This window comes from Peromyscus maniculatus, chromosome 3 (genome assembly GCF_049852395.1).
Source record: "Peromyscus maniculatus bairdii isolate BWxNUB_F1_BW_parent chromosome 3, HU_Pman_BW_mat_3.1, whole genome shotgun sequence".
Lineage (NCBI taxonomy): Eukaryota > Metazoa > Chordata > Mammalia > Rodentia > Cricetidae > Peromyscus > Peromyscus maniculatus.
In genome coordinates this window covers 167,568,539-167,592,164 of record NC_134854.1, presented here as the reverse complement: position 1 = coordinate 167,592,164, position 23,626 = coordinate 167,568,539, and the positions used below count along the sequence as shown (strand labels likewise).

Here is a 23,626-nt window from a genome sequence, read left to right as displayed (position 1 = left end):
CACATCCACAGCTAGCCACGGAGTAAGAGTAAGATTTACAGAAGTAAGAGAACGGGAAAAGCCCAGAGGCAAAAGGTAGATGGGATAATTTAAAGTTAAGGAAAGCTGGCAAGAAACAAGCCAAGCTAAGGTTGGATGTTATAGGTAAGAATAAGCTTCAGTGTGTGGTTTATTTGGGAGCTGGGTGGTGGGCCCCCCAAAGAGCAGAAACAGGCAGCAGCTCCCCCTCCTGCAGGGCTCACTCCCCTGACCTAGCATGCCATCCAGGGCTCCACAGGCTCCTGCTACTCCTCTCTCCTCCCAGCTCTGGCACGGCCCTGGGTACACACACAGATGACAACAGAATCCATCACACACATCAAAAACTGACCGAGAACTATTTTATTTGAAGACGTTTCCTTCCATAGTCCAAAGAAACAAAATGAATACAGCTCTGTGGCTCACAGGTGCCCGACACAATCATTGTTGTGGTTATGTGACAATGTTAACGTGTGTGTTTATTCCACACTCCAAACTATGGACTCAATACAACCTTTCAAACAAAGAAGGTGTCCGTCACAAAGAACATAACTTGAAGATTATTCTTTCCATAAAATGACAACTAGGTAAGAGAAGGCTGGAGGGCAGTGCAGTGCCCACTCTGAAGTGACGGAGAATGCAAATCGCATTTCCCTTTGCTTTGCCCGTGACAGACTATGCGAAGCACCAACCAGACCTACGGAAACACGAAGCACCCTAGGCTCTTCGGAACGGACCCTCTTTTACATTTCATGAGCTTCCTGTAGGAATGGGTGACCATGGCTGTGTCAAGCTGTTGTGTTCTCAGACTAACAAGAGAAAGTGGAAAGCAAACATGTACATGGAGCGTAGTCACCAGCAAGGCAGACTCAACCAATCAGTGGGCAGTGTCTGAGGGAGCATTGCCGAGTTCTCCCACTGGAATGCTTTGAAGGCACAGGCCCAAACGGACCAGCGCTGAGCTTGCTCACGCCAAGCCCTTACCCAAGTGCCTCCCTTCTCCCTCATTAGAACCATCTGTGGGGCTACAGTGCTGAGTGAATTCTAAATAAAACAGACTCCACGTCATTTTTTTGTTTTCACAAACTATGAAGTGCAAGGATTATAAAAAGTAGTTAATGTTTCAAAAAGCATATAGTAAAAAACTGAAACATTGGATGCGGTGTTCAGATTTATGGACAAACCAGCTCTCAGGATTATTCTAAATCATGAGGCACTGGGAAGATTGGGCCAAGATGCAAGAGGTGGCCAGACCGAGCCCAGTGTGCCCGACTAAAATGGGCATCTTTGATGGCACTCTGGTTGACATGAGAGTGCACTGTCTGTCACAGGGACCAGGCTCGGTCAGTCTCCGGGCTCAGCACTGTCTTGCACTGACACTCAGGTGTTTCTGGTCACCCGGGGAACAGAGTTGACACAGCTCACTGCTTCCAGAGATCATGGCTCCCTTCGTGGCCACTGTCTCTGAAGCAGGAGAGGGAACTAGTATCCATTCCACTCTGACAGGCTGGCAGGGATGTCTGGTATCACTGAACCCTGGCAGAGAGGGAGGGGCACATACCTCATAGTCCCTACTCGTGGTCCAAGAACAAGCGGCAGCCTTCAGCAGACCCTCAGGTCAGGTTATTGAGTGCTAAGCATGCTCACTAAACACCCTTTGACAAAGACAACAGAGCACCTCCTATTTACGTCTTTGGCCAAACAGGCTTGAACTTTCACTGGAAATCTGAAGACCACACCCCTAATGCACTATAAACATTAGTACAAGGACACGTTTGCCTCTACATTCTGGGTAGAGAGATGCAGCACCTCTCCCTCACTCAGCTTGAATGAAAACCTAAGGCATTTGGAGTCGCTCGGGTTCTTGGCTTTAGAAACAAAACAAAACAGAAAACAGCAGGGTCAAAGTCTCTTTGGTTTCGTGCTTAGTCTTAAGCCTTTTGTCTCCTGCCAGCACCCCAGCCTTCCAGACTCTGATGCTACATCTTAGTGCAGAATGCAGAAACTACGGATTCTCACACATCCCAGAACCTTTCCAGGGTACCAAGGTGAGAAGCCTCTTGAAGGAGTGCTGAGGTCAGGGAGCAAACACCTTCCACCAACCCTCACTCCAGACTCTTCCACTGACACGAGCCTGTGAAATAAAGGCTCTGGCAGGCAGCTCCCACCCGACACTTCCTGACACAGTCTGAACCCCTCAGAGGCATCTGGGGGTGGATAAGGCAATAAAGAATGGGAAGAAAACAAATAAAAACATCCCACACGGCGCTGCCTGAAGAAGGGAGGGGTTCCAGGGACACTGTCATCTGGTACCAGCCAAACTAGAAGTGCCCACACAGGTGAGGGCACAGGCAGACAGATGTCACAGAAACCAGCCAGTCCTACGACATGCCTCCCTTCCCCAAGCACAGCTGGCAGCAAGGGCAACGACATTCTGTTGGGAGTCGCCTGTGCATCTAAATCCTCATATCCACAGACAGGACAAGGACAACGACATTCTAAGCCCAGTTGCTAAGAGTTTGTGGATGATAGTAGTACAAGTCCATTTGGTCCAAGAATCTAGTTGCTGGTGTCAGGAAATACATCCAAAGATGGCCCTTAGGAAGAGAACTGGTTGACGGGCAGACACACAAATGTACTTTTAAGATGTATTTTCTCACAAGATAATCGCCCATCTCCTCTGAATATGAGGTGCATATGGTGAGAAAGTGAAGAGCCACGGTGGCAAACATAAATTAGATTTTAAAGTGCACTAATGAAACTACAGACTCCCCCAAATTCAATTCTTCAATTAATTATAGATCAAATCTATTTAAATACCATTTTTGGTGAAGATTTCAGTTCAGAGTTTTTGTTTTTTGAAAATAACCCAGTGAAACAATTTAAAAATAATAAAGGAAGGAAGCCATGGTTGCAAGAGGCCTTCAATCCCAGCACTGGGGAGCTGAGCTGAGAATCCCGAGTTTGGGGTTATCCTGGGCTCTAAGGCAACAGCCTGCAAGCTTCCAATAGCATAAGCAGGCTACTGATTGACAGCTACTGGTAGATCTGGTGACAAGACACTGAGATCTGTCACCATGTCCCAAATAGACCAGGCTGGCCTCGAACACAGAACTTTCAAATAGTTGGGCAAATAAGATTTTTATAACTAGGCTCTCTGGGAGGCATGGCTGTAAAGAAACCCTGAAGTGACTCCCTCATGACACTGAAGACCTACTTGGGGGGGAGTTCATTCCCCCCATGACCAGCCACTGGGAGAGCAGCTTTGTGAGGAACGAATCTGCCTGTAGTTTTTGTTTTGCTATGGAGCTTTCTTAACTAAGCAAGGCGGCTGTCACTGAAAGGGCACTCACTGCCTCTGTCTGATGCTGGGGCAGAGATGGAGTCCGGCTCGTTTAGCTAACTCCACTACAAGATAGCAGCTGGTTATAGCAAATGGTCTCCAATCAAAACTCCTATGAGTGAGGCCTTGTTGCTGTAAGTGCTGGAGATTAAACCTGGGGCCTCTCGTGCATTCTAAGTGGGCCCTTGAATTTTTTAGGAAACACAGACCCATGATTGGCAGGTTCTTTTTTTCATTGTGAACAGACTTGGTGAAATCCCCAGAGCTGTTCACGGCTGTTGGCATGAGAGCCAGGAGGCCAGCACCTCCCCTCAGTTCAGACACACCAGCAGAGGTCATTCCATATCCGTAAAGAACCTCACCCCTGCTTTCCAGCATAAATGAGCTACAGCTACCCTCGCCTTTGAAAGGCAGAACGTAACTACACATCTGAGACTAAGTTAGGAGGAGTCCTCATCTAAATGTGCAAAGTTTGTTGTTTTGTTTTTTATTTTAAATCTTGAAACAAGATCTAAGTCAATACATTCAATAAAAATAACTCATAAAGGCATGTTTCCTTATGCGGTACTCCCTCATTTAAGACACAATTTATAAAATGTTAATAGCAATCTTATAAAACAAAGACCTCACAATGCAGGGTCTGTGACCCACGTAGACCTGCATTTGCCACACAAACGTAAGGGTTGACAAGTCTGTTCACACAGCATTCTCAAGTGGTTGAGAAGGTGCTTATCCAAGTTTTTGGACAGACCGGTTGGTTGTGTGGATTCTCTGTCTGGTTCTACCATTGCATCAGGCATGGTGGTCATAGCTCGTGGGCCCCTGAGGATGCTGTAACTCTAGCCAACACAACATCAGGACCTTACTTAAAACATTAATAAGAGTTTTTTTTTTTGTTTGTTTTTTTTTTAAGGTAACTCAGTTGTGCATAAACTTGATAAATGGTAGTGCAATGTCTAAATGTCAAAAGATTGGACACACCTGTTAGGGTTCCTGAAAGCAAATATACAATAAGATGGTTGACCAGAAAAACAGGGTGACAGGAGGCAGGAGGAGTGAGGAGGTGGCTCCCAACACTTGTCAGAAATACCGAACATCCCCTACTAATGTCATCTCAGGTGACCTGAAGAAACAGTATTTTAAAGTAATCTTTACGGGTCTAGCGTGAGGCCCTAGGTTCCACCTGCAGTGGGGGAAACACAGAACAAAACCATGGCTACTATCAGGTCAGCCGTTGACCTTGTTCCTGGAGGAGCGACCCCAGCAGTCTACTTTTTAATGTTGGGTTTTAGTTGTTGGCCCAAGACTGTTTGGATGAATACTTATCATGACATTTGTTCCCATGATGTAAAAAACAACCTATAAGAAATAATGTTGGTTTCTTTCCCCCAAGTTTTCAAGTAATTAGCTCAAGAAAGCTTATTTACAGCTGAGCCTCCTACGTACGTGACCTACGTTAGTCTACTTTGTCCCCTCAGGGATCAGTATTTCAAAGAGTTGCCTTTTTTTTTTTCCTTGAACCAGATCTTTCTTTTAAATACTGTTGGATCACTCAGGTCTCTGCTTTATTGGGTAGATAGAGAGAGGAAATCAACAAGTTATGTCCGAAGGCCGGGAACCGCCGGAAGGCTTCCCAGCTGTCTGCAAAGATGTTGTACTTGAGAAACACTCGGTGCTCCAAGCTGGTGGACAGAGTGACGTCCCTGCTCATGATGTAGATGCCATCATTGTGCAGTGCACACGTCAAGTTCAGGCCCGATTTGGACGTGTTCTCTTTCAGGTAGAGCCACTGCCGAGTGACCGTGTTATAGGACTGCACGGTGAGCATGTCCTCACTCTGGCTGCTCCTGCGGTTGGGACCCAGTTCATGGAGACAGCCACCCACAATGTAGATGGTCTCCTCCACAGACACCATCTGCTGCTTGCGGATATGGACATCACAGGTCTCAAACAGCGTCCAGAGGTCAGAAGAGGGGCAATACTGCAGGATGTTCATGTTGCGATCTGAAACACAGAAAGAGGCTGGATGACAAGCAGCAGGGTTTGCGCTGCCCGGGCAGCGGGGAGGCATCTTCCTCCACACCTACCCTGTGGCCATGGGCAGGTGAAGCTCAGTCAGAAAGGCCGGGAACGGTTTTCCAAGCAGATGGGGAAGGGCTCATCCATCTGGACTCTCCCCTACTACCTTCCTCCCAGGCACCCCTTTCTTAGGAGGCCCTGAAAACCACAAAGACAGGAGCCAGGCATGATGGCTCATGCCTATAATCCCAGCCCGGGAAAACCGAGACAGGAGGACCATGAGTTTGAAGGCAGCCTGGAAAGGTCAGCTTTGCTTTAAAGACAGCTTGTGGATGCTGTTTCAGATGGATGGCTAGAGTGAGATGCTGTAGGCCTCAGAGACAGGCCACAGATCCTCTGAGGGAAGCCAGCAAGCCCTGGCTACAGCTGGACGCCCTCACACCATGTAGTGAATTCTATGCTTTAACGAGCAGCTCAGGCCATCCAAACTCCAGTGACCTATGCTGCCTTACACAAATAGAAAGCCCACATTGTAAAACATATTCCTTGGCAAAAAGATGGTATGTCCACCCCAGGACATCCAGACGAGGCCCAGACAGGTGTCCTACCTGGTCAGTCCTGAATAAACACCGTGAAATGGTACTGCCTGCCTCAGGAGAGAGTGCTGTACAGCCCTTAGAATGCCTCACAGGCCCTGCTCTCTGGCCTGTGCAGGCTGCCCTTCCTGGCAACCCGCTGAGCCACACAATCAGCATACAGCCCAACAGCCTGACTCTCGGGGACAGCCTCGGAATGCCTGACTACACAGGAGGCAGGCCCGGCCCTATCCGGGTCTGTCCTTGACAAACTCTAAAAGCCAGCAAAGCAGGTTTCCCTGTCAGGAGACACAGAAAAGTCTCAGCTCCCACTCTCCACAGCGGCAGACTCACAGATCAGCCTCCCCACTGTAGCAAGGGAGACCCATCAAAGGCCCCACCTTTTGCCTGCTCGTGGTCATGTGGCTAAAACCCAGGGCAAAAGCCTTCTCTGTCATTGTTTTTAACTAATAGCTAATTTCTTTGAGGAAAATTATAGTTTTTCTCTTTTTGAGAGAAAAAAATTGCCATCATACCAGCTACTTGGGAGGCTGAGGAAGATTTCAAGTTCAAGGCTAGCCTGTGCTACAAAGTGAGTTCAAGGTTAGCCTTGGCAACTGAGTGAGATTCCACCTCGAAGTAACTGAAAAACAAGGCTAAGAACATAGAGTGCTTGCTAGTGTGCATGAGGTTCCCAACCCTGGTGATATCCCCAACACTGCAAATTAGACAAACAGAAAACAATGCTGTGAGATTCAAAATACAGGGCTTCACTTTTCTCTTTTTAAACTGATTTTTAAAATATTTTATTCTCTAGGAAAGCATGAATGGTCTTAGCTTCAGCAAGAAAAGGAAAATATTAGCAATCCAAAAAAAAGTGAAGTCCCTGTTTGCTATTATTAAACAACAAAAACTATCACTGGAGAAAACAGCTCAGGTTGGGAGCCAACGGACCCGCCCACAGCAACGGACCCGCCCACAGCAACGGACCCGCCCACAACAGCAGAACCGCCCACAGCAACGGACCCGCCCACAACAGCAGAACCGCCCACAGCAACGGACCCTCCTACAGCAACAGACTCACATCAATGTGAGTCCCATAGCAACAGACCCGCCCACAGCACTGGATCCATCACAGCAATGGACTCTCCCCTAGCAACAGACCCACCCATAGCAACAGACCCGCCCACAGCCCTGGATCCATCACAGCAATGGACTCTCCCCTAGCAACAGACCCACCCATAGCAACAGACCCGCCCACAGCAATAGCAATGGCCCCACAACAGCGACTGACCCTCCCACAGCAGCAGACCCTTCCACAGCAATGGGCCCGCCCATAGCAACTGACCTGCCTAGAGCAATAGCGGACCCCTCCCAGCCTCCACCCAAACTCACCCGCAGGTACATAAAAAGAGCTCCACAGCCAGGCCTGGCAATGGTGCACATTTGTAATCATAGCACTCAGAGGCTGAGGCAGGAGGATTACAAATTTGAGGCCAGCCTTGGTTACATAGTAAGACCTTGTCTCAGAAAGAAAGAGAGGGTGAGGGGGCCATAGACCGACAGACAAGCTCCAAATTCCAAGCTAGCAGGCACGGAGAAACCAGGTGCTTAGTGTATGCTGGTCCCGGAGCGCACGAACTTTCTGCCCCTAGGAAACTGCCTTCCTAGTCCTCACGCAGGTCTGCACGTATCTCCTTACAGACTAGGTAATAAAGGTCACTCTAGGAGGCAGACAGGAGGCTTGGTGAATCTACCAAGGACACCTGCCTGGGTCACCAGGAAGTTTCTCTTCATTCCAGAGCCTGCAGCTCTTCCTGGATCTTCTGTAAGCTCCACCCCACTCAGCACTGGCTCAGGCCACTGCAAAGCGTCTGACTTGGTGGGATAATCTTTTGCTCTTCACATTTAAAATGGATTCCTCTGCCCTTTAGGGCTGCTAGGATTTCCGACTGAATTTCTGTCTGCTGTTTTTGCTGTTTGTTTTTTGAGAAGAGGTCTCACTCCCTAGCCTGTGCTCAGATGACCTGGAACTCACTATGTAGCCCAGGATGGCCTCCAAGTTGTAGCAATCCCCCTGCTTCAGCCTCCCAGGTGATAAGGTGACAGAGATGGGGTGCCACACCTCGCACCTCCATCTGCTACTGCCTGGCAAGAACCAAAATAATCAAAATCTATTATAAAAGTCATGAACCGGTCAGGTGTGGTGGTGCACACCTTTAATCCCAGCAGAGGCAGGTGGATCTTTATGAGTTCATGGCCAGCATGGACTATATAGCCAGTTCCAGGGCAGCAGGGGCTACATAATAGAGAAACGCTGTCTCAAAAACAAACAAACAAAGCCATGAACCATTATTTACTGAATTTTAAGTCTCTTTTAACGAGATTCCAACTCAAGTTCTGGTTTCTATTTCATCTTGGTTGTTTTGGTTTTTGTCTTTTTCATAACAATTAGGAAGACCTGTTGGAAACGGGAACCATCAGGAAGTACTGGAAAAGCCAGACTAGAGAGGAGCACAGTGTCCAGCCCTCTCGGCTTAGAACACAAACACCATCCAGCCTCGCTGCCTGACCGCCCGTCATGGTCCCTGGCACAGGGACTCCAGGACCGACCTCATCCTGGGTGGCCCAAGCGAGGAAGACACACTAGTGGTGGCTTGTAAGCTCAAAACACACCAGAAGGGTTTTCCAGGTCAAATCTACAGGCTGTTTGCTCAGCCAAGGTCATGGAAAAGCCAGGAAATCTACCAGAAGAACAGTGCCACAGGCAGGACCTGAAGCTCCTGTGTGGAGGAGAAGCTGAGACACATGGGTGTCCCCTCAGCCAAGACTCAGTCTGTCTCACTCCATCTGGGGGAGTTAGAGGCTCGTTCATGGAATCCAGCACCCAAGGCTCAGGCAGGAAGATTGGGCTACAGAGTTCTATACCATCAAGTGCTCCAGGGTAAGACCTTCCCTCAAAACACAAACCATGATGGGCGGTGATGGCTAACGCCTTTAATCCCAGCACTCGGGAGGCAGAGGCAGACGGATCTCTGTGAGTTCAAGGCCAGCCTAGTCTAACAAAGTGAGTTCCAGGACAGGCTCCAAAGCTACACAGAGAAACCTTGTCTCGGAACACACACACACACACACACACACACACACACACACACACACACACACAAACCACATCACCTAAAAGAAAGGAGAAACATCTGTAGGTAAACAACTTAGCTAGTTATTTCACTAGAAAAACAGATACGGAGATGTGACATCTAGGCGTGGCCAAGGCTAGGCTGTCTAAACATGTGAAATTAGTTGATGGCTGTACCCTAAGCCCCAGTGTACAGAGTGAAAGACCTCTTAGCAAAGGCCAATTATCTCCTTGCATCTCCACAAAGAAAATGCTGATAAACCTCCTCTCTTCAGGGTGGTCACTGGAAGTGGCAGCATCTGAGGAAGCAGGTGGCCCACGGCTTCGGGCACACTCATCCCTCTGTTGCTCCTCTCAGATGCACAAATACACAGGTCACCTGCGGGGGGTAGGGGGACCCCCAAAGGCAGGTCCACCTCCTCAACCTCAGCACCAACCAGTGAGACCTTATTTGAAAACAGGTCTGTAGCCATATAAGTAAAGATATTAAACAGACGGTTCTGGACTACAAACCCAACCTGCTTGCATCCTTAGGAGAGACAGAGACACAAGAGGAGAAGCCACATGAAGACAGGCAGAGATGCATGCTGAAGACCAGACAAGGAGCTGAACAGATGAGGGAGACTATGGAGCCTCTGGAGAGCCCTGCTGACAGCTTTCTTTCTCTTCCCCTAGAGATATGGTCTACTATCTCCACATTCACCTTAAAGTCTTGATCCCTCTGCCTCCACCTCCCCAGTGCTAGGATTACAGGGGTGCACCATCACACCTAGTTCTGGGCCACCTATTTGAATACTATACTCGCAGCCCAGAGTCTCCTTCGTGCAGTCATCAGCCAGGGCTAGAAAGCTCTGTCTGTCTCATCACACCATGAAACACACCAGCAACTCCGTGACCCAACCACGACACCAGCCACTCCACAAGTCCAGTGGCTCCTCTCCTTCAGCTGTGGGCCCTGCACGTCAGACGCACCCAGCACAGAAGTAAATCCCCGTGACCAAGAGACCACTTGTTGGCAGCGGCCTCGAAGGAGGGCAAAGGGAGAGGGGAGCAGCTCTCCCCTCCCATACAGCCGGGATGCTCCGCCCTGCCGCCCCGTGCGCCCTGCCGCCCCGTGCGCCCTGCCGCCCCGTGCGCCCTGCCGCCCCGTGCGCCCTGCCGCCCCGTGCGCCCTGCCGCCCCGTGCGCCCTGCCGCCCCGTGCGCCCTGCCGCCCCGTGCGCCCTGCCGCCCCCGTGCGCCCTGCCGCCCCCGTGCGCCCTGCCGCCCCCGTGCGCCCTGCCGCCCCGTGCGCCCTGCCGCCCCCGTGCGCCCTGCCGCCCCGTGCGCCCTGCCGCCCCGTGCGCCCTGCCGGCCCCGTGCGCCCTGCCGCCTGGGGTCTCCCTACTACACACAGCAGCATTAAACCTGGGGACGGTCTTATTTCCATGCTACTCCTGTAAAATGCCCACCACAGAGAGAAGAGCACCCGAGGACTGAGAACACGCCGCACAGGCACTACCATCTGGTCTAGAGAGTTCTCCTGTGTTCACATCCTTCCACCCCGTAGGAAGAAGGCCCCATGGCTGGCTTCAGGGTCTCTATCTGGTGAAGCAAAGGCTCGACCCAGCTCTGGTGTGGCACTGGTGGGTGGGCCCAACTCTGAGGGGACAAAGGTACTTAGTTTATGCTCTCCCACAAGGAAAGCTGTGACCCAAACCTCCAGCCTGGCCAGGTCCCAGGTGCCAACCACAAGGCTGGGTTTCTAGAAGCACAAAGAACATTCATGATCCTTCATAATTCTTCTCTTCCATCTGAGTGAGGTCCATGTTCACATAAGGTCATCAAAGGCCTTTGCTGTCTCACTCACGTAAGGAAGCTTCCATCGGAACTCACTTCCTTAAGAACAGTGAGTAGATAGCATTTAGTGCATAAGATCACACTCAGACACCCAGCCTCTTCTGGGCAGTCTTGCTCTGCCCAGGGCGCTGCAGCTTATACAAAAGCAGCTGACGCTCACTCACCTCGGGTGGTATAGCCACCGATGACGTAAATCTTCCCCTTGCACTCGCATGCAGAAAACTCAGCCAGAGGGTTTGGCAGGGGAGCCACGAAATTCCATGCATCCTGCTCAGGACTATAGCACTCCACGTTGGACACAGCCTGCCCACCGATAGCGTAGAGCTTTGAACTGACAGCCACGAGTTTGAAGTTAGAGCTGAAAAAAAGACACAAGCCCACAAGGTCAGTTCTGGTCAAGATGTGGGGAGAGGTGGAGCCATTCTGCCTAAGGACTGCAGAGGCCGCGTCTCGGAGGTTACCCTGGTACCCAAGGCTCCGTGATCTGCTGAGCAGAAATGGGAAATCCACAGGCGTGAGCAACTGCAAACAAGCAGCTACTAGGATCAGGACCGATCTTGCTCGTGGGCCTGAGGCCACCTGCTACACACTGAACTCAGTTTTCCTCATCTGAAGATGTCGCCCGGATCCAGCAGCTGCAGACCCAAGTGTGTGAACAACAATATTGCATCTGTACTGGACACATACAGACATCTCCCCCTTAGATTATCCAGCAGAACAACTACCTAAGAGACGGTGCATGAAGTCCAGAGATAAATTCAAGGGCAGGAGGATGTCTGAGTGCTGTGCAGTCCACACCATCTTACATGTGGACCTGGAACCAATCCCCAGCCACATTCACGGCTTCACATCACTGTGGCACCCACACACCACAGAAAGAACTCACAGGTTTTTGGCTCACAGTTCCTCAGGGTTTCAGAATCCTGTCATGGCAGGGAGAGTGGAGAACAGTTCACAGTTAGCAGGGGCCTGAGGCGGTCACTCCACGGTGGAGCCGGAGGAGAGAGAGGAGAGAAACCAGGCAGCAGCTAGGTGTGGCCTTCAAGTCCCACCCTTTGTGACCATCTTCCCCTTGAGACCCACATTCTAAACATTCCACGACTTCACCAAGCAGCATCACCAGCCAGAGAAGAAATACCTAAGACCAGCCTGAAGGTGGGGGAGAGGGGAAGGGAGCAGGGACGGGACAGGGAAGATCACTACCCACAGATGCTAAGAGATGATGTTCCAGGGGGCAAGCAGGAGAGAAAGTACCGGATGGAGGGAGGGCTCAGTGGAGAGAGCACTGGCTGCTCTTGCAGAGGACCCAGGTTCCGTTCCCAGCACCCACATGGCAGCTCACAACCTCCAGTAACTCCAACTCTGAGGGATCTGACGCCTTCTTCCAGCCTCCTCAGGCACTGGCACACACATGGCCTACAATCACAGACATACATTTAAATATACTTATAAGTCTCTAAAAGAGAGAGAGTGCACAGACTCACCCCTAGGCTTTCTCCTCACAGAACTGCTAGTTCATTTTTCCTCAGAGAGGAGATTCCATCCGGGTACAACACAGGCATTAATTAATGAGTGGCCAAGGAGACCCATTAGCCATCAGCAGGGACTCACCCTCTCACCAGAAGGCAGTTCATATACTCGGCTGCTATACATAAATGGGGAGGTCTAAGCTGAACTAATTAAAATCCTCTGGTCCAGTACTTTAGAGTATTTATAGACGGTAACACACATATCTGGACAAACGTGTTGCCATCTGCTTCAAACACTGGCTAAGCAAGACAAAGTTTGTCCTCAGGGAGTCCCCACCTCTGCAGAGACACACAACAGACATTCACAAGCCAGCAGTGAGTTCCAACACAAACACTGGGCAGCCCGTGCATTTCGGGTCCTCCTCTCTAACGTGGGGGAATCTCACCCAGTGGCTAAACACACATGCAGGGGATCGTCTCGGCACAACCTCGAGGCTTTCTGCTGTGTGAAGTGAGGGTCCTGGGCATGGCCCTTGTGTCCAGCTCCATCAATGATCACCCCAGAAAGAACGACGACAGTCGAGGGAAGATGGGGGCAGAAGCTACGAAGGCAAAGCAAGAGGGAGGCCGTGTGCCGGGAAGAGGGAGTTAGACGCAGCAAGGTGGAGCATAGGCCAGGAAGAGTGTGGAGGAAGTCTGGATGCACAGGGACTGTTTTCATTTGTTTTCCAAAAGAGAGGGTGAACCCAGCATTCTTCATGCAGAGCCTCAGAGCCATTAAACCCAGCCAGCCGCGCAGAGTCGCCCTGGTGGCAGCAACTGGGGGGTCCCCGATTCGTGTTGCTTACTTTCCCCTCTGCCGATGGTCCTTAACACCTGACCATGACGCCCTCTGTGTGTGCGGATCTGGTGAACCAGAGGAAATAACGTTTGTAAACCAGCACTAAATCCTGACCAGCTCAGGCTGGTTTCACTTCCCACGGGTACACAGATAGTAAAACTGTAACATCCAAACACCGGGTGCAATTCATCCTGCATGCTCATCTGTCTTAGGCAAACAGGTAAGAGGTCTTTTTCTGAGACGATCAGACAGGCAGCTAAGTAAACACCTCCATCCCTCCAAACCCCGTACGTGCAAGCTCTCGTCAAGAGAAAAGTTTATTAATGTTGGGTTTGCTTGCAGATGGGCCAGCCACCTGAAAACAAACCAGTTGCTAAATTTAGAGGCAAATCACTGAGGGCTCCAACTCCAGGCTTGCACAGGGAAATCTAAACTCCGCTGCAGAACGGCTGTGCGACCTGGGACACTGACTGAAGCTTAGCAGATCTGTGCCCCAGTTACCGCATCTCTGAAGTAGAGCCAAGTACACAGTCTGCTCTGTGTGGGGTGGAGAGGGTGATGTTCCTCATGTCTTAAATCTTGGGCTGTTTTTTTTTAAGATTTTTTTTACTTTTACTTTTACTATGAGGAGTATGTACATGAGTGCAGATGAATGCAGGTACCCACGGTGACTGTGAGCCACCCAAAGTGGGTGCTGGAGCTAAGAACTGAGCCAGGTCCTCTGGACAGCAGTGTGTGCCTTTAACCTCCAAACCATCTCTCCGGCTCCTCGTTGTTTTTAAACTTTGTTGTGTTTCTTTATTGTGTCTCTGTGTGTGTGTGTGTGTGTGTATGTGCATCTTCATGCGTGTGGGGGTGTGCATGCCACAGTGCACACATGGAGGTCGGAGGGAAGCTTGCAGGAGTCTGTTCTCTCCTTCAGCCGCAAGCATCCAGGGGTGGACTTGGGTTGGCGGGCTCAGCAGCAGCCTCTCACACTGCGCCCTCTCTCCAGCCCTCTGCGCCCTCTCTCCAGCCCTCAGCCCCAGTTCCTTAGCTGCAGGAGGGCTGGTTTCCTATTACCGCACAGAATTCTGCAGTTTGTGTTCCCGTCTACAAATCCCTGACACCTCATTTCCAACTTCTGAAAGCAGCTCACACTCATCACCTCCGGAGCGTGACTGTGCATCTGAGCCATCGATTACTTCACAATTACCTTTTCTTCCTTCGTATTGATCCCTGACGCGCTATGTTCAGGAAGAAAGATGATTGTGATACCAAATAAGCCTTCATTGTGTAGTTGTATATGATTCACTTGCAATAAATAAATAAAAAGCAAGTGAGGAAAATTAGACATGGCCGCAATTTAATTTCCATTTCACTGAGAAGAGATAAAAAGCCCTCTAGGGCTGCAGCCATAGCCCGATGATGATAGAACATGGCTTAGTGTGCCTGAGGCCCTGGGTTCAATTCCCAAAGCAGAGGCTGGGGCGGAGGGTGGGGGGAGGGCCGTGACTCCAAAAGGGCTGAGACAGGATGATCTTAAGAGTTCAAAGCCAGCCTGGGCTACACAGTGAGAGGCCAAGCTGAGCAATACAGCGAGACCCTGACTCTCACACACACTTAAGACCAAATGAAAAGAACTTCGCAAAACACCTGGCCACCTACTAACAGCCACAGAAACCACAAGGAGGAGGGTGATAACCGAGAGTGGAGTCTAGCCCTGTGATTGTGTGGAAACAAACTAAATTCAACGGGGAAACGGGGTCAATAATAAAACCAACCTCACAGAGCTGCTGGGCCGATGACAAAGTGACCCAGAAACACTTGACCCAGAGAGACAGTTCCCGAAACAAGAACAGCATTATGGCTTGCTATAGACAATTCTGTCACTGTGAAATGCTACACTCCTCCCTGGCCTGGACAGTGTGAGGGGCCCATCCAGTCCCTCGTCACTCCTTCCCCTTCCTCGGCTGTAGTGACCTCTGCTGGGGACCAGGATGGAGATGGGAGAAGTTGGGAAACAGAAGCTTATTGTGGCTCCGACCACCTGTGGGAAACTCAGAAAGCAAAAATCAAAAAGCAATTTCAACTGTTGGCCAGAACTCAGCTGTGGAGGTTAACAGGCCTGTATTTTCTCTCCTTCTCTGGTGCCCAGCTGTGTGGGCTCCACACCCAAGGACAAAACCTCTCAAGGGCTCCCCAGTCAGGCTCCTCTGCCAGCAAACAGCTGTTGGTGAGGCCTTGCTGTGTTCACACACACACAGGACCCACCCAGCTCTGCCTTTGGAGAAGAACCCAGGGCTGAGGAAGGCGCTAGAAACATCTTAGAAATTTAGACATTTCCAAAGGACGGCTGCAGTCAGTGGCCAGTCCCTGCAAGCTGTCCCTAATTAAGGTGGGAGGGGAGGAAGGCGATTTTGTGGTCATACAAGCTTTCACATGTCAAGAGTCAAGTCTGTGTTCAGACAATGAACTGGTGTACAACTGAAAGAGGCTTCCAAAAAAAAAAAAATTGCTGGGATTTGTACAGTCATTTTCTCTTTAAAAGTTACATTTGTGTGTGTGTGAACATGTGCACAGGCCACAGCACACGAGGGAAGGTCAAGGGACAGCTTGCAGGAGTCAGTCCTCTCCTTGTACTGTGTGGGTCCACTCATCAGGCTTGCCAGCTTAACCAACCAAGATCCATCTCACTGGCCAATACGGTCATCTTCAAGCCTATAACTTCACACAATACCTTGAAAAGAAATCTCAGAGATTCACATGTAAACACAAAAGGGCAAAATTATATGACAGAGCGTGGTACCGGTGAGTATGCCCACGTTCTCATCTGGAGAAAGCGTCCACGTACAGGATATAAAAATAGTCACACATGGCAAATCAAGCTGAGAAGAGGAAACTGCTTCTTACAGAGGCCGCTCACACCCAGAGTCGAGGCTGGGCTTGCAGGGCCAGCACTGGGCTGCGTCCGTCTGATACGCCAGGTTTCTACGGTTGGTGATTTCCTTATTTTCAAGACAGAATAAACTGCCAACATTTAAAAACTGGGTTACCTCATGTCTGGCCACCCTGACTTTTCACTTCACTAGGGAATAAGCAGTGTGGTCCTGGGTGAGGAGGCCCAAGGGTGACACATTGACTCTGGGTCCCCATTCTTCTACTCCCTGACATCACTCACCCTTCCACTTCAGACTCCAGTGTTGAATCACACTCAAACAACAACCCAATGTGCTGGTGTATGCCTCGAATCCCAACACTCATGAGGTGGAGGCAGGAGACTAAGAAGTGCAAGGTCATCCTCAGATATACAGAGAGTTCAAGGATCACTGGGATACATGAGACCCCGTCCCAAAAAATTAATAAAACAACAAAGAAAACCAACCCCAAAAATGTATCAATAGATATACATCTGTTAACACACACACACACAAAAATTGTTGTGGGATATTTTGATCACACTCTGCCACTCCTGAGACTGACAATAAAGTTTACCTTGAATCGGAGGGCAGAGCTAACTAGTAGCTGACCAGAATCAGCCATAGAGGTTTTGGAGGACCGAGGACACATGGAGAGACACAGGAAGTAGTAGGGAGGGGTTAGAAAGACTCACAGCCAGTTTGGATCAAGGAAGGGGAGAGAGGTCACGAGTTGCTTCTCTGATCAATCAGGTTTTAACCCCATATCTGACTCCCGAGTTGTTATTAATTTAGATAATTGTTACAAAAATTCATATACAACAACCGTTGATTAGAAGAAGCATTAAGTACCCTAATAAGTTTAGAGTAAAAATATACGGACACATATCCCACTCACTCTGGAACATACACACATAGCTCCCGAATGATAATGGCTGGCCATGCCTATATTTATATACGCATCGTGCATTTATAATACCTAACTATAACATGCATGTACAGATACTGTTGTGGCTTGGGTGCCTTCACGTGTGGGAGGGTTGGTCCCCTTGCATTGTTCACAAGTAGATTTAGCAAGGGCTGAGTCAGGAGGGCTCTGACCTCATCAGTGCATTAGCCCATGAGTGAAATCAGGTAACACCGTGACTGGACTGTGGTGGAAACTAGCAGGTAGGGCCTCCTTGGAGGAAGCAGGTCCCTGAGAGTGTGTCTCTGAGGGGTATGTTCTTGGCCATCACTCTTGACCCCAAATAATACCCCCTCCCCACACACCTGCTTTCCCCTGTTGTCTCAGCCGGCCACCACAATGAAATAATCAAGACACAGGCGGTGATTGTTAATATTGTCAGCTTACCGGGATCTAGAACTACAGAGACAAGCTCTGGGCAGTCTGTGAAGAATGTTCTAGACTAGATTAACTGAGAAGGGAGACCCACCCTGGAAGTAGGTGGCACTCTCCCAGCAGCTAGGAGAAAGCCAGCTGCATGCTGACATCCATCACTTGCTGCTTCCTGTCTGCTTCCTCAGGCCTCCCATGCTTTCTCCAACCACTCGCCAAGACAAACCCTCCCTTCCCGAAGCCGCTTCAGGGGCCTGGCACAGTGTTTAAGGCAGATGCGTTCACTTCACAGTTTCAGTCAAAGTCCACAGAAAGAACACTCTGAGGCAAACAGACTGAGGATCTCGGGCAGAGACTGTTGAGAGGTCAGGACTGTGGAGCGAACGAAGGTCACCACACTGAGTCCCAGTGGATGTGCTGGAGACACACAGGGAAGAAGGAGACAGACCCTTCCACCCTCTCTCAGAGCACTTTAAAGCTCTTAAAAATTATTTTAAAATAACACTTTTGACACTAAACTTTATTATTTTGTTTTTGTTTGTTTTCAGAAAGAGTCTCTATAGCTCGGGCTAGACTACAGATCTTCCTGCCTCAGGCTCCTAAGTCCTGTAATTACAGGCAGGTGCTACTTGATGATCATATTAAGTATCATATCACAGGTGGTTGGACGAAAATCCACCATCCCCTCCCTAGTTAGGGCCTCTGGAAGGAGGAGTGACACACTCATCTCTACCTCTTACACTCCAGCTTGCCAGAACTTTTAGGATTTATTTTTTAATTTGCGTGCTTGTGTGTGTACATACACATGCATGTGGGTGCCTATTAGCTCCAGATGCCCTGGAGTTGCAGTTACAGCACCCAGCTGGGTGCTGGGAACTGAACACCAGTCTTATGCAAGAGCAGCAAGTGCTCTTAACCTCTGAGCCATCAGAACAAGGTGTGTTTCTGCAAATAACCTCTGACCTAAGGGTCCCTTGTCCTGTGATGGACCGAGCAGTTCCAGTTCAGATTTCTTCCTTCTAGCCTGATTCATTTCAGGGCAGAGACCATAGTGGGACTTGGATGGCAGCAGACGGCCTGGCAGAGAGTGCCTGTCTTCTCCTGGTTACTCTTCTTTCCACTTCTGGGACGCTGGTGATTGAACGGAGGCCTCATGAGGTCTAGGCAAGCCCTCTCACACTGAGGTCCGTCTCCCCTCTCTTCCTGTTTTGCTGCATTATCCAGGCTGGCCTGGAACTCACCTGCACCCTAGAAAGGCCTTTAACTTGGAACCTGCCTGCTTCAGCCTTCTGAGCAGCTGGGGGACAGGCCTGCAACAGGAGACCCGACTTCTGAGGCACTGGGGGCCTGCTGTCTCCATGCCTTTCTCTTTTTCATTTGCTTCCCCCCAGCTCCACCTTTTCTTCCCCAGCCACCTCAGGTGAAGGGAAGAGGGCTCTGCAGGAAGGGACACATGAGTGAGCGGAAAGGAATGCATCTGGCCCTTTGAATCCACGGGTTCATAGATTCAAACAATAAGAGGGGAACGTGTGTATACTGAACACGTACAGGCTGGTTTCTAGTCATTCCTTAAATGACAGTCTGACAACCACTAGTATGCCAGATGTGGCTTTACCTTTAATACCTTTAATCCCAGTACTCTGAAGGCAGGAGGATCACGGGAGCCCAGGCAGCCCAGGAGTTCAAAACCAGCCTGAGGAACACACCAAGATAAAGGAAAACCTTTATGTATGCAGGAGGGTGTGGGTAGGCTTCGTGCCAACGGTACAGCCGCTAGGGACTCAGGCATCCCTGGTCGGAGACAAGGGCATGACCATTCTGTAGTTGACCACTCCGGGCTCAAGTTTTGGGTCAAAGGTGATTGCTGTCTAGGGAGGAAATAAACGAAAGGAGGGAGAATGAAAGGGGAAAAGAAGAGGAACCCTATATAGCACATATTGCTATCACCCTAGGGATAGCGGACTCGTACCCCAGTGCAGAAGGACGCAGCAACAAACGTTCCCGAAGCCAGTGTCAGTTACTGCCCAGGCGGCATTACAATTCAGAGCTGACCAGGAAAGAAGAGAAGGGAAAAACAGCAGTTATCTTTTGCAATATCCTCTGCAAACACACATCGGAGACAGAGAAGCCAGTTACCCAAGGCCCGAACCTGTAAGGAGGCCACTGGGCTAGCCGACTTCTTCCTGGCAAGCCCTGGGCTCACTGGGAACTCCGCCAGCGGCGGCGAGGCCAGCAGCTCTCAGCGAGATGCCACCGCCTCTGGCCAGCGAACACCAGGGCAATGAATGAAGGGCTCAGGTCCGGCTGGCACTTACCGCTTCTGGTTCATGGAGGCCACCTGCAGCCACTCGTTGGTGGTGGGGTTGTAGGAGTGCGCGGCCGAGATCTCCTGGCTAGTGATCCTGTACCCGCCCACGATGAAGAGGTAGTTGTCCAAGATGGCTGAGCCGTAGCCCCTGACGTTCACCAGGTCGGGGGGCAGGTTGTTGGCCAGCGGGAACCAGCGTTCCGTGGTCTCCTCGTACCTAAGCATGGACGGGGGTTCCCCCTGATACGGGTGCGGGGCCAGGGGTCCCCCGAGGAAGTCCCCCAGGGCCACCAGGACCGGGGTCCCGCGCATGCGGGCCTCCCTCAGCCTCTGCTTCAGGCTACAGTCCCCGGGGGCCTGCGGCGGCGACAGCAGCAGCGGGAACTGCGGCTGGCACAGCACCTGGTGGAAGCGCAGGGCCATGAAGCGCAGGCAGGCGTCCTGCAGGTCGGGCAGCCCGTACACCTGAGCCAGGCGGTACAGCTCCAAGCAGTTGCCCAGACGCACATGCGACAGCAGCAGGCGCAGCAGCGCCGTGACCTGCAGGAAGGACGCGGCCTCCACCAGCTCGTCCAGCACGCTGGCCTCGGCCAGCTCGTCCTCGCCCAGGCCCCAGCCCTCGTGCGCGCCGCCCGCGTTGATGAAGTCCAGCACCAGCCGCAGGCCCGGCGCGCTCAGGCCGCGCAGCTGCTGCACCTCGGGGCCGGCCTCGGGCCGCACGGCCTCGCGCATGCCGGAGCGGTAGAGCGCGCGGAAGTAGTCGCTTTGTTCGATCAGCTTGCTCTTGCTCACCGGGTAGCATCGGCCTTCCAGGCGGATCTGCACCACCTCCTCGGCGGACATGGCTGGGCCGCTGCGCCCGCAGCCCGGCCGCGCAGGCTCCTCCCCCCGGCTCACACCCTCCGCCGAGCCTGGCCTGCGCCCGCGCTTCCTTCCGCCGCCGCGGCCCCGGGCTCGGCCCCTCCGGCACGTCATGCGCCCTCCGAGTAAATGGCCTCTCTGTGTCTCTTACCGACGTGTCTGTGCGGGTTCGTGCGCGTGAGCGCAGGTGCCCGGAGCCCAAAGGCGGCAGATGACCCTGCAGCCCGAGGTACCGGCGGTTGTGAGTCGCCCTACGCGGGAACCGAACCCCTGCCCTCCGCAGCAGCAGTGCGTTCCTCCAGCAGGGTCTTTAAACTTTTTGTTAATTGGTTAGGGAACAAACAAACGCTGGTTCGCTCTCCCTACGCACAAGTCATTGACTTATTTCCTGCCACAGTTTAGCTGTCCCCGTGTGAGTTTTCGGGGACCAGTCAGTACTGTTAGGTTTTGGACTGTGCCCCGCCTGGTGGTTCAAGAGTTTCGCTGGAGGCTTACTGGAGCTAAGGAGTTTTAGAAGCGTTATTAACTCCATGGAGCGGACGGACAGGAAGGCAATGGCAGTTAGGGCTCTAAGGAGAGTTCAGATCCCAGCACCAGGGACGGCAGAGCAGGGTCTCTGGAGAGAGCACCTGAAGGGGCAGATGGATGGAGAGGACACCGAGACGCATTAGAATTGTCGCCTCTGGGCAGAAGTCTGACCCCTGGTAGCACTTGCTCACCCTCACACCACCTATCCACCCACCCTCATCACCCCATCAGTAGCTGTTGGGAGAGGACACTTTTCCCATTTCCCCTGGGGGGCGGGGGCTCGGTTAGAAGGCTGACTCCTAAGGGCTGACTGTGGTGTAATGGTGGGTTTGCAGGCACGGTGCCCTGGGTTGCATTCCCCAGCATTACTGTGTCATTCCGCTGCTTCACAGAGAGGGGGCTTCCTTCCAGCCATTGTATTCTGCAGAATACAAGCAAGGATAAGGAGATAGAAAGTACAGAAAACACTCTAGCAGAGTCCAGCCTTGCTAGGAGAAGGGCACAAAGACATGGACCTGGGACTTGTTTTACTTTGTTGCTTTCTTGGATTCTCTGAGAAACTTGGCATACTGCACTATGAGGGACAGGCCTTGGAGCACTGCTGGATGGCTTCCACTTATCTGTCACTCTCAGTGTTTGGGGTATAAGGCAGGTGAGGGGCCAAGGATTCGATTCAGCCATCACTATAGCAAAGCAAAGTGCCACATCTACCATTAAACATTAGGCTGGGGGCTGCTGGGAAGCATGACTTCAAAGAGGCTGGACCTGGATCTGCCTGTGCCTCCATTAGCAACGAGGCAGGATTCAGTGGGTCACCAGAAGGACAGGCTCTTAGTCTCTGGCTCTTTAGAACCTTTACCAATGGGAGCTTTTGTTTCCAGATCATAGATACGCCTTCAACTGGTATTCTCTTGCCTTTTAAAAACAAACCCAAAAGCAACCTTTGAGAATGATTCTCTTTCAGCTGGGACTGGAATCTGAAGTGTTCCCTGACAATACTGGGCACTGATCCAGCAAGGTTTTGGGCCCTGGACAACACAATGGCATTGTTGGAAACTACGGGCATCGTTAAAAATCCAATAATTTTAGTAAACCACACAGTGAGTATTCTAGAAAGCTGGGCATAAAGACAAACACATATAAACCACTTCGTTACAAACTGGCTAAACTATGATTTCAAGGCTTTGTGAATATATTGCTTAATGTTATCGTATTGACCAGATGGTGCTGACATTGATCATTAAACAGCAACAACTGCTCAAAGGCCTACACACAGCTTGGCAGTCACAGCCCCAGGAGAGCCCACTCCCGCCGCTTTGCTAACCGGATGTGTCGCCAAATTACCTTCTAAGTACTTGTGCTCATATCCACAGGTCAGTGTTGCTCTCAGCATTGGCCAGAGAAGTCTGTCTGCAGTGGGCGGCAGGCCGGAGACTGACAGCTAGTCAAAGTGCTGGGAAAGAGTGTCCGAAGCTTCAGCCCTAAACTGGACATCGATAGCACCCTCCCCAGTGCTCGGGGAACAACATGGAAGAAGTCTGGAAGAACCGAAAAGCGGGAGTGTGGGAGGGTGCTATGAAATGCTGTCTTCTGAATGTGACGGGGGCATTGCACTCAGGAGCTCACACTTGAAGCTGCCGTTCCCCGCCACGGTCAAGCCAACAAAAGCAGTCAACATTCGAGCAGGCAGCACTTGGTGGGTTACAGAAAAGGGGGGACCCTGAAGCTGGGAGGCGGATGTGTGTTGGGAGGTGTTTGGGAGGAATTAATTGGAGGAAAGTATGTTCAAGATGCACTATATACATGTATGAAATTGTCAAAGAATAAATAATTCTAAAAATATTTTATGTAAAATAAACAAACATATCCATATCATTAGCATACAAGTTTACTTTTGTTTTAATAAATGGTAAAATTATATGCATATCAAAAATTATTTAAAATAAAATTCTTTATGGTTTACTATCAGTAATATTTTATTTGTATATCTATTTTATGTACTATATACCTGGGGTTAAGAAAAACATTTCTCCAGCAAAAAAGGTGGAACACACCTTTAATTCCAGAATTTAGGAGGCAGAGGCAGTCAGATCTGAGTTTAAGACCAGCCTGGTCTACATAACAAGTTCCAGGCTAGCCAGGTTTGCATGGTGAGATCCTGTCTCAAAAATCATGGGGGTTGAAAGTGGGAAAGCTCGCCGGGCGGTGATGGCGCACGGCTTTAATACCAGCACTCGGGAGGCAGAGGCAGGCAGATCTCTGTGAGTTCGACGCCAGCCTGGTCTCCAAAGGGAGTTCCAGGACAGCCAAGGCTACACAGAGAAACCCTGTCTCGAAAAACCAAAAAAAAAAAAAAAAAAAGAAGAAGAAAGAAAGAAAGTGGAAAAGCTGGAGAAGTCTCTCAAGGCCAGCATTCCCAGAATTCTTAGGGTGTCAACTGGGACATTTGTAAAA

At 50.7% G+C, this 23,626-nt stretch overlaps 1 protein-coding gene across 2 annotated transcripts; it reads right to left on the bottom strand.

The window, feature by feature from the left end:
* Positions 1–363: 363 nt before the first annotated feature.
* Positions 364–23,134, bottom strand: Klhl42 (kelch like family member 42). 2 transcript variants are annotated; one of them, XM_076568353.1, is made up of 4 exons: positions 20,576–20,688; positions 19,791–20,000; positions 11,094–11,287; positions 364–5,365 (listed from the first exon to the last, which is right to left on the bottom strand). In XM_076568353.1, the coding sequence occupies exons 2-4, from the start codon at positions 19,802–19,804 to the stop codon at positions 4,914–4,916; spliced, it is 660 nt and encodes a 219-aa protein (XP_076424468.1). In that variant the 5' UTR covers positions 19,805–20,000; positions 20,576–20,688; the 3' UTR covers positions 364–4,913. The 2 variants fall into 2 exon arrangements, with proteins under 2 accessions (XP_076424468.1, XP_006986718.1); XM_006986656.4 differs by having other exon boundaries at positions 19,791–23,134.
* Positions 23,135–23,626: the final 492 nt, after the last annotated feature.

What these genes read in the sequence shown, in the direction of transcription:
- Klhl42 (XM_006986656.4), bottom strand. Translation starts at nt 20,758, where the DNA reads ATGACGTGCCGGAGGGGCCGAGCCCGGGGCCGCGGCGGCGGAAGGAAG. An exon ending in GCCTCCATGAACCAGAAGCG is followed by an intron (nt 11,288 to 19,790) that starts GTAAGTGCCAGC and finishes TCTTTTTTTCAG; the next exon opens with CTCTAACTTCAAACTCGTGG. An exon ending in CGGTGGCTATACCACCCGAG is followed by an intron (nt 5,366 to 11,093) that starts GTGAGTGAGCGT and finishes TCTGTGTTTCAG; the next exon opens with ATCGCAACATGAACATCCTG.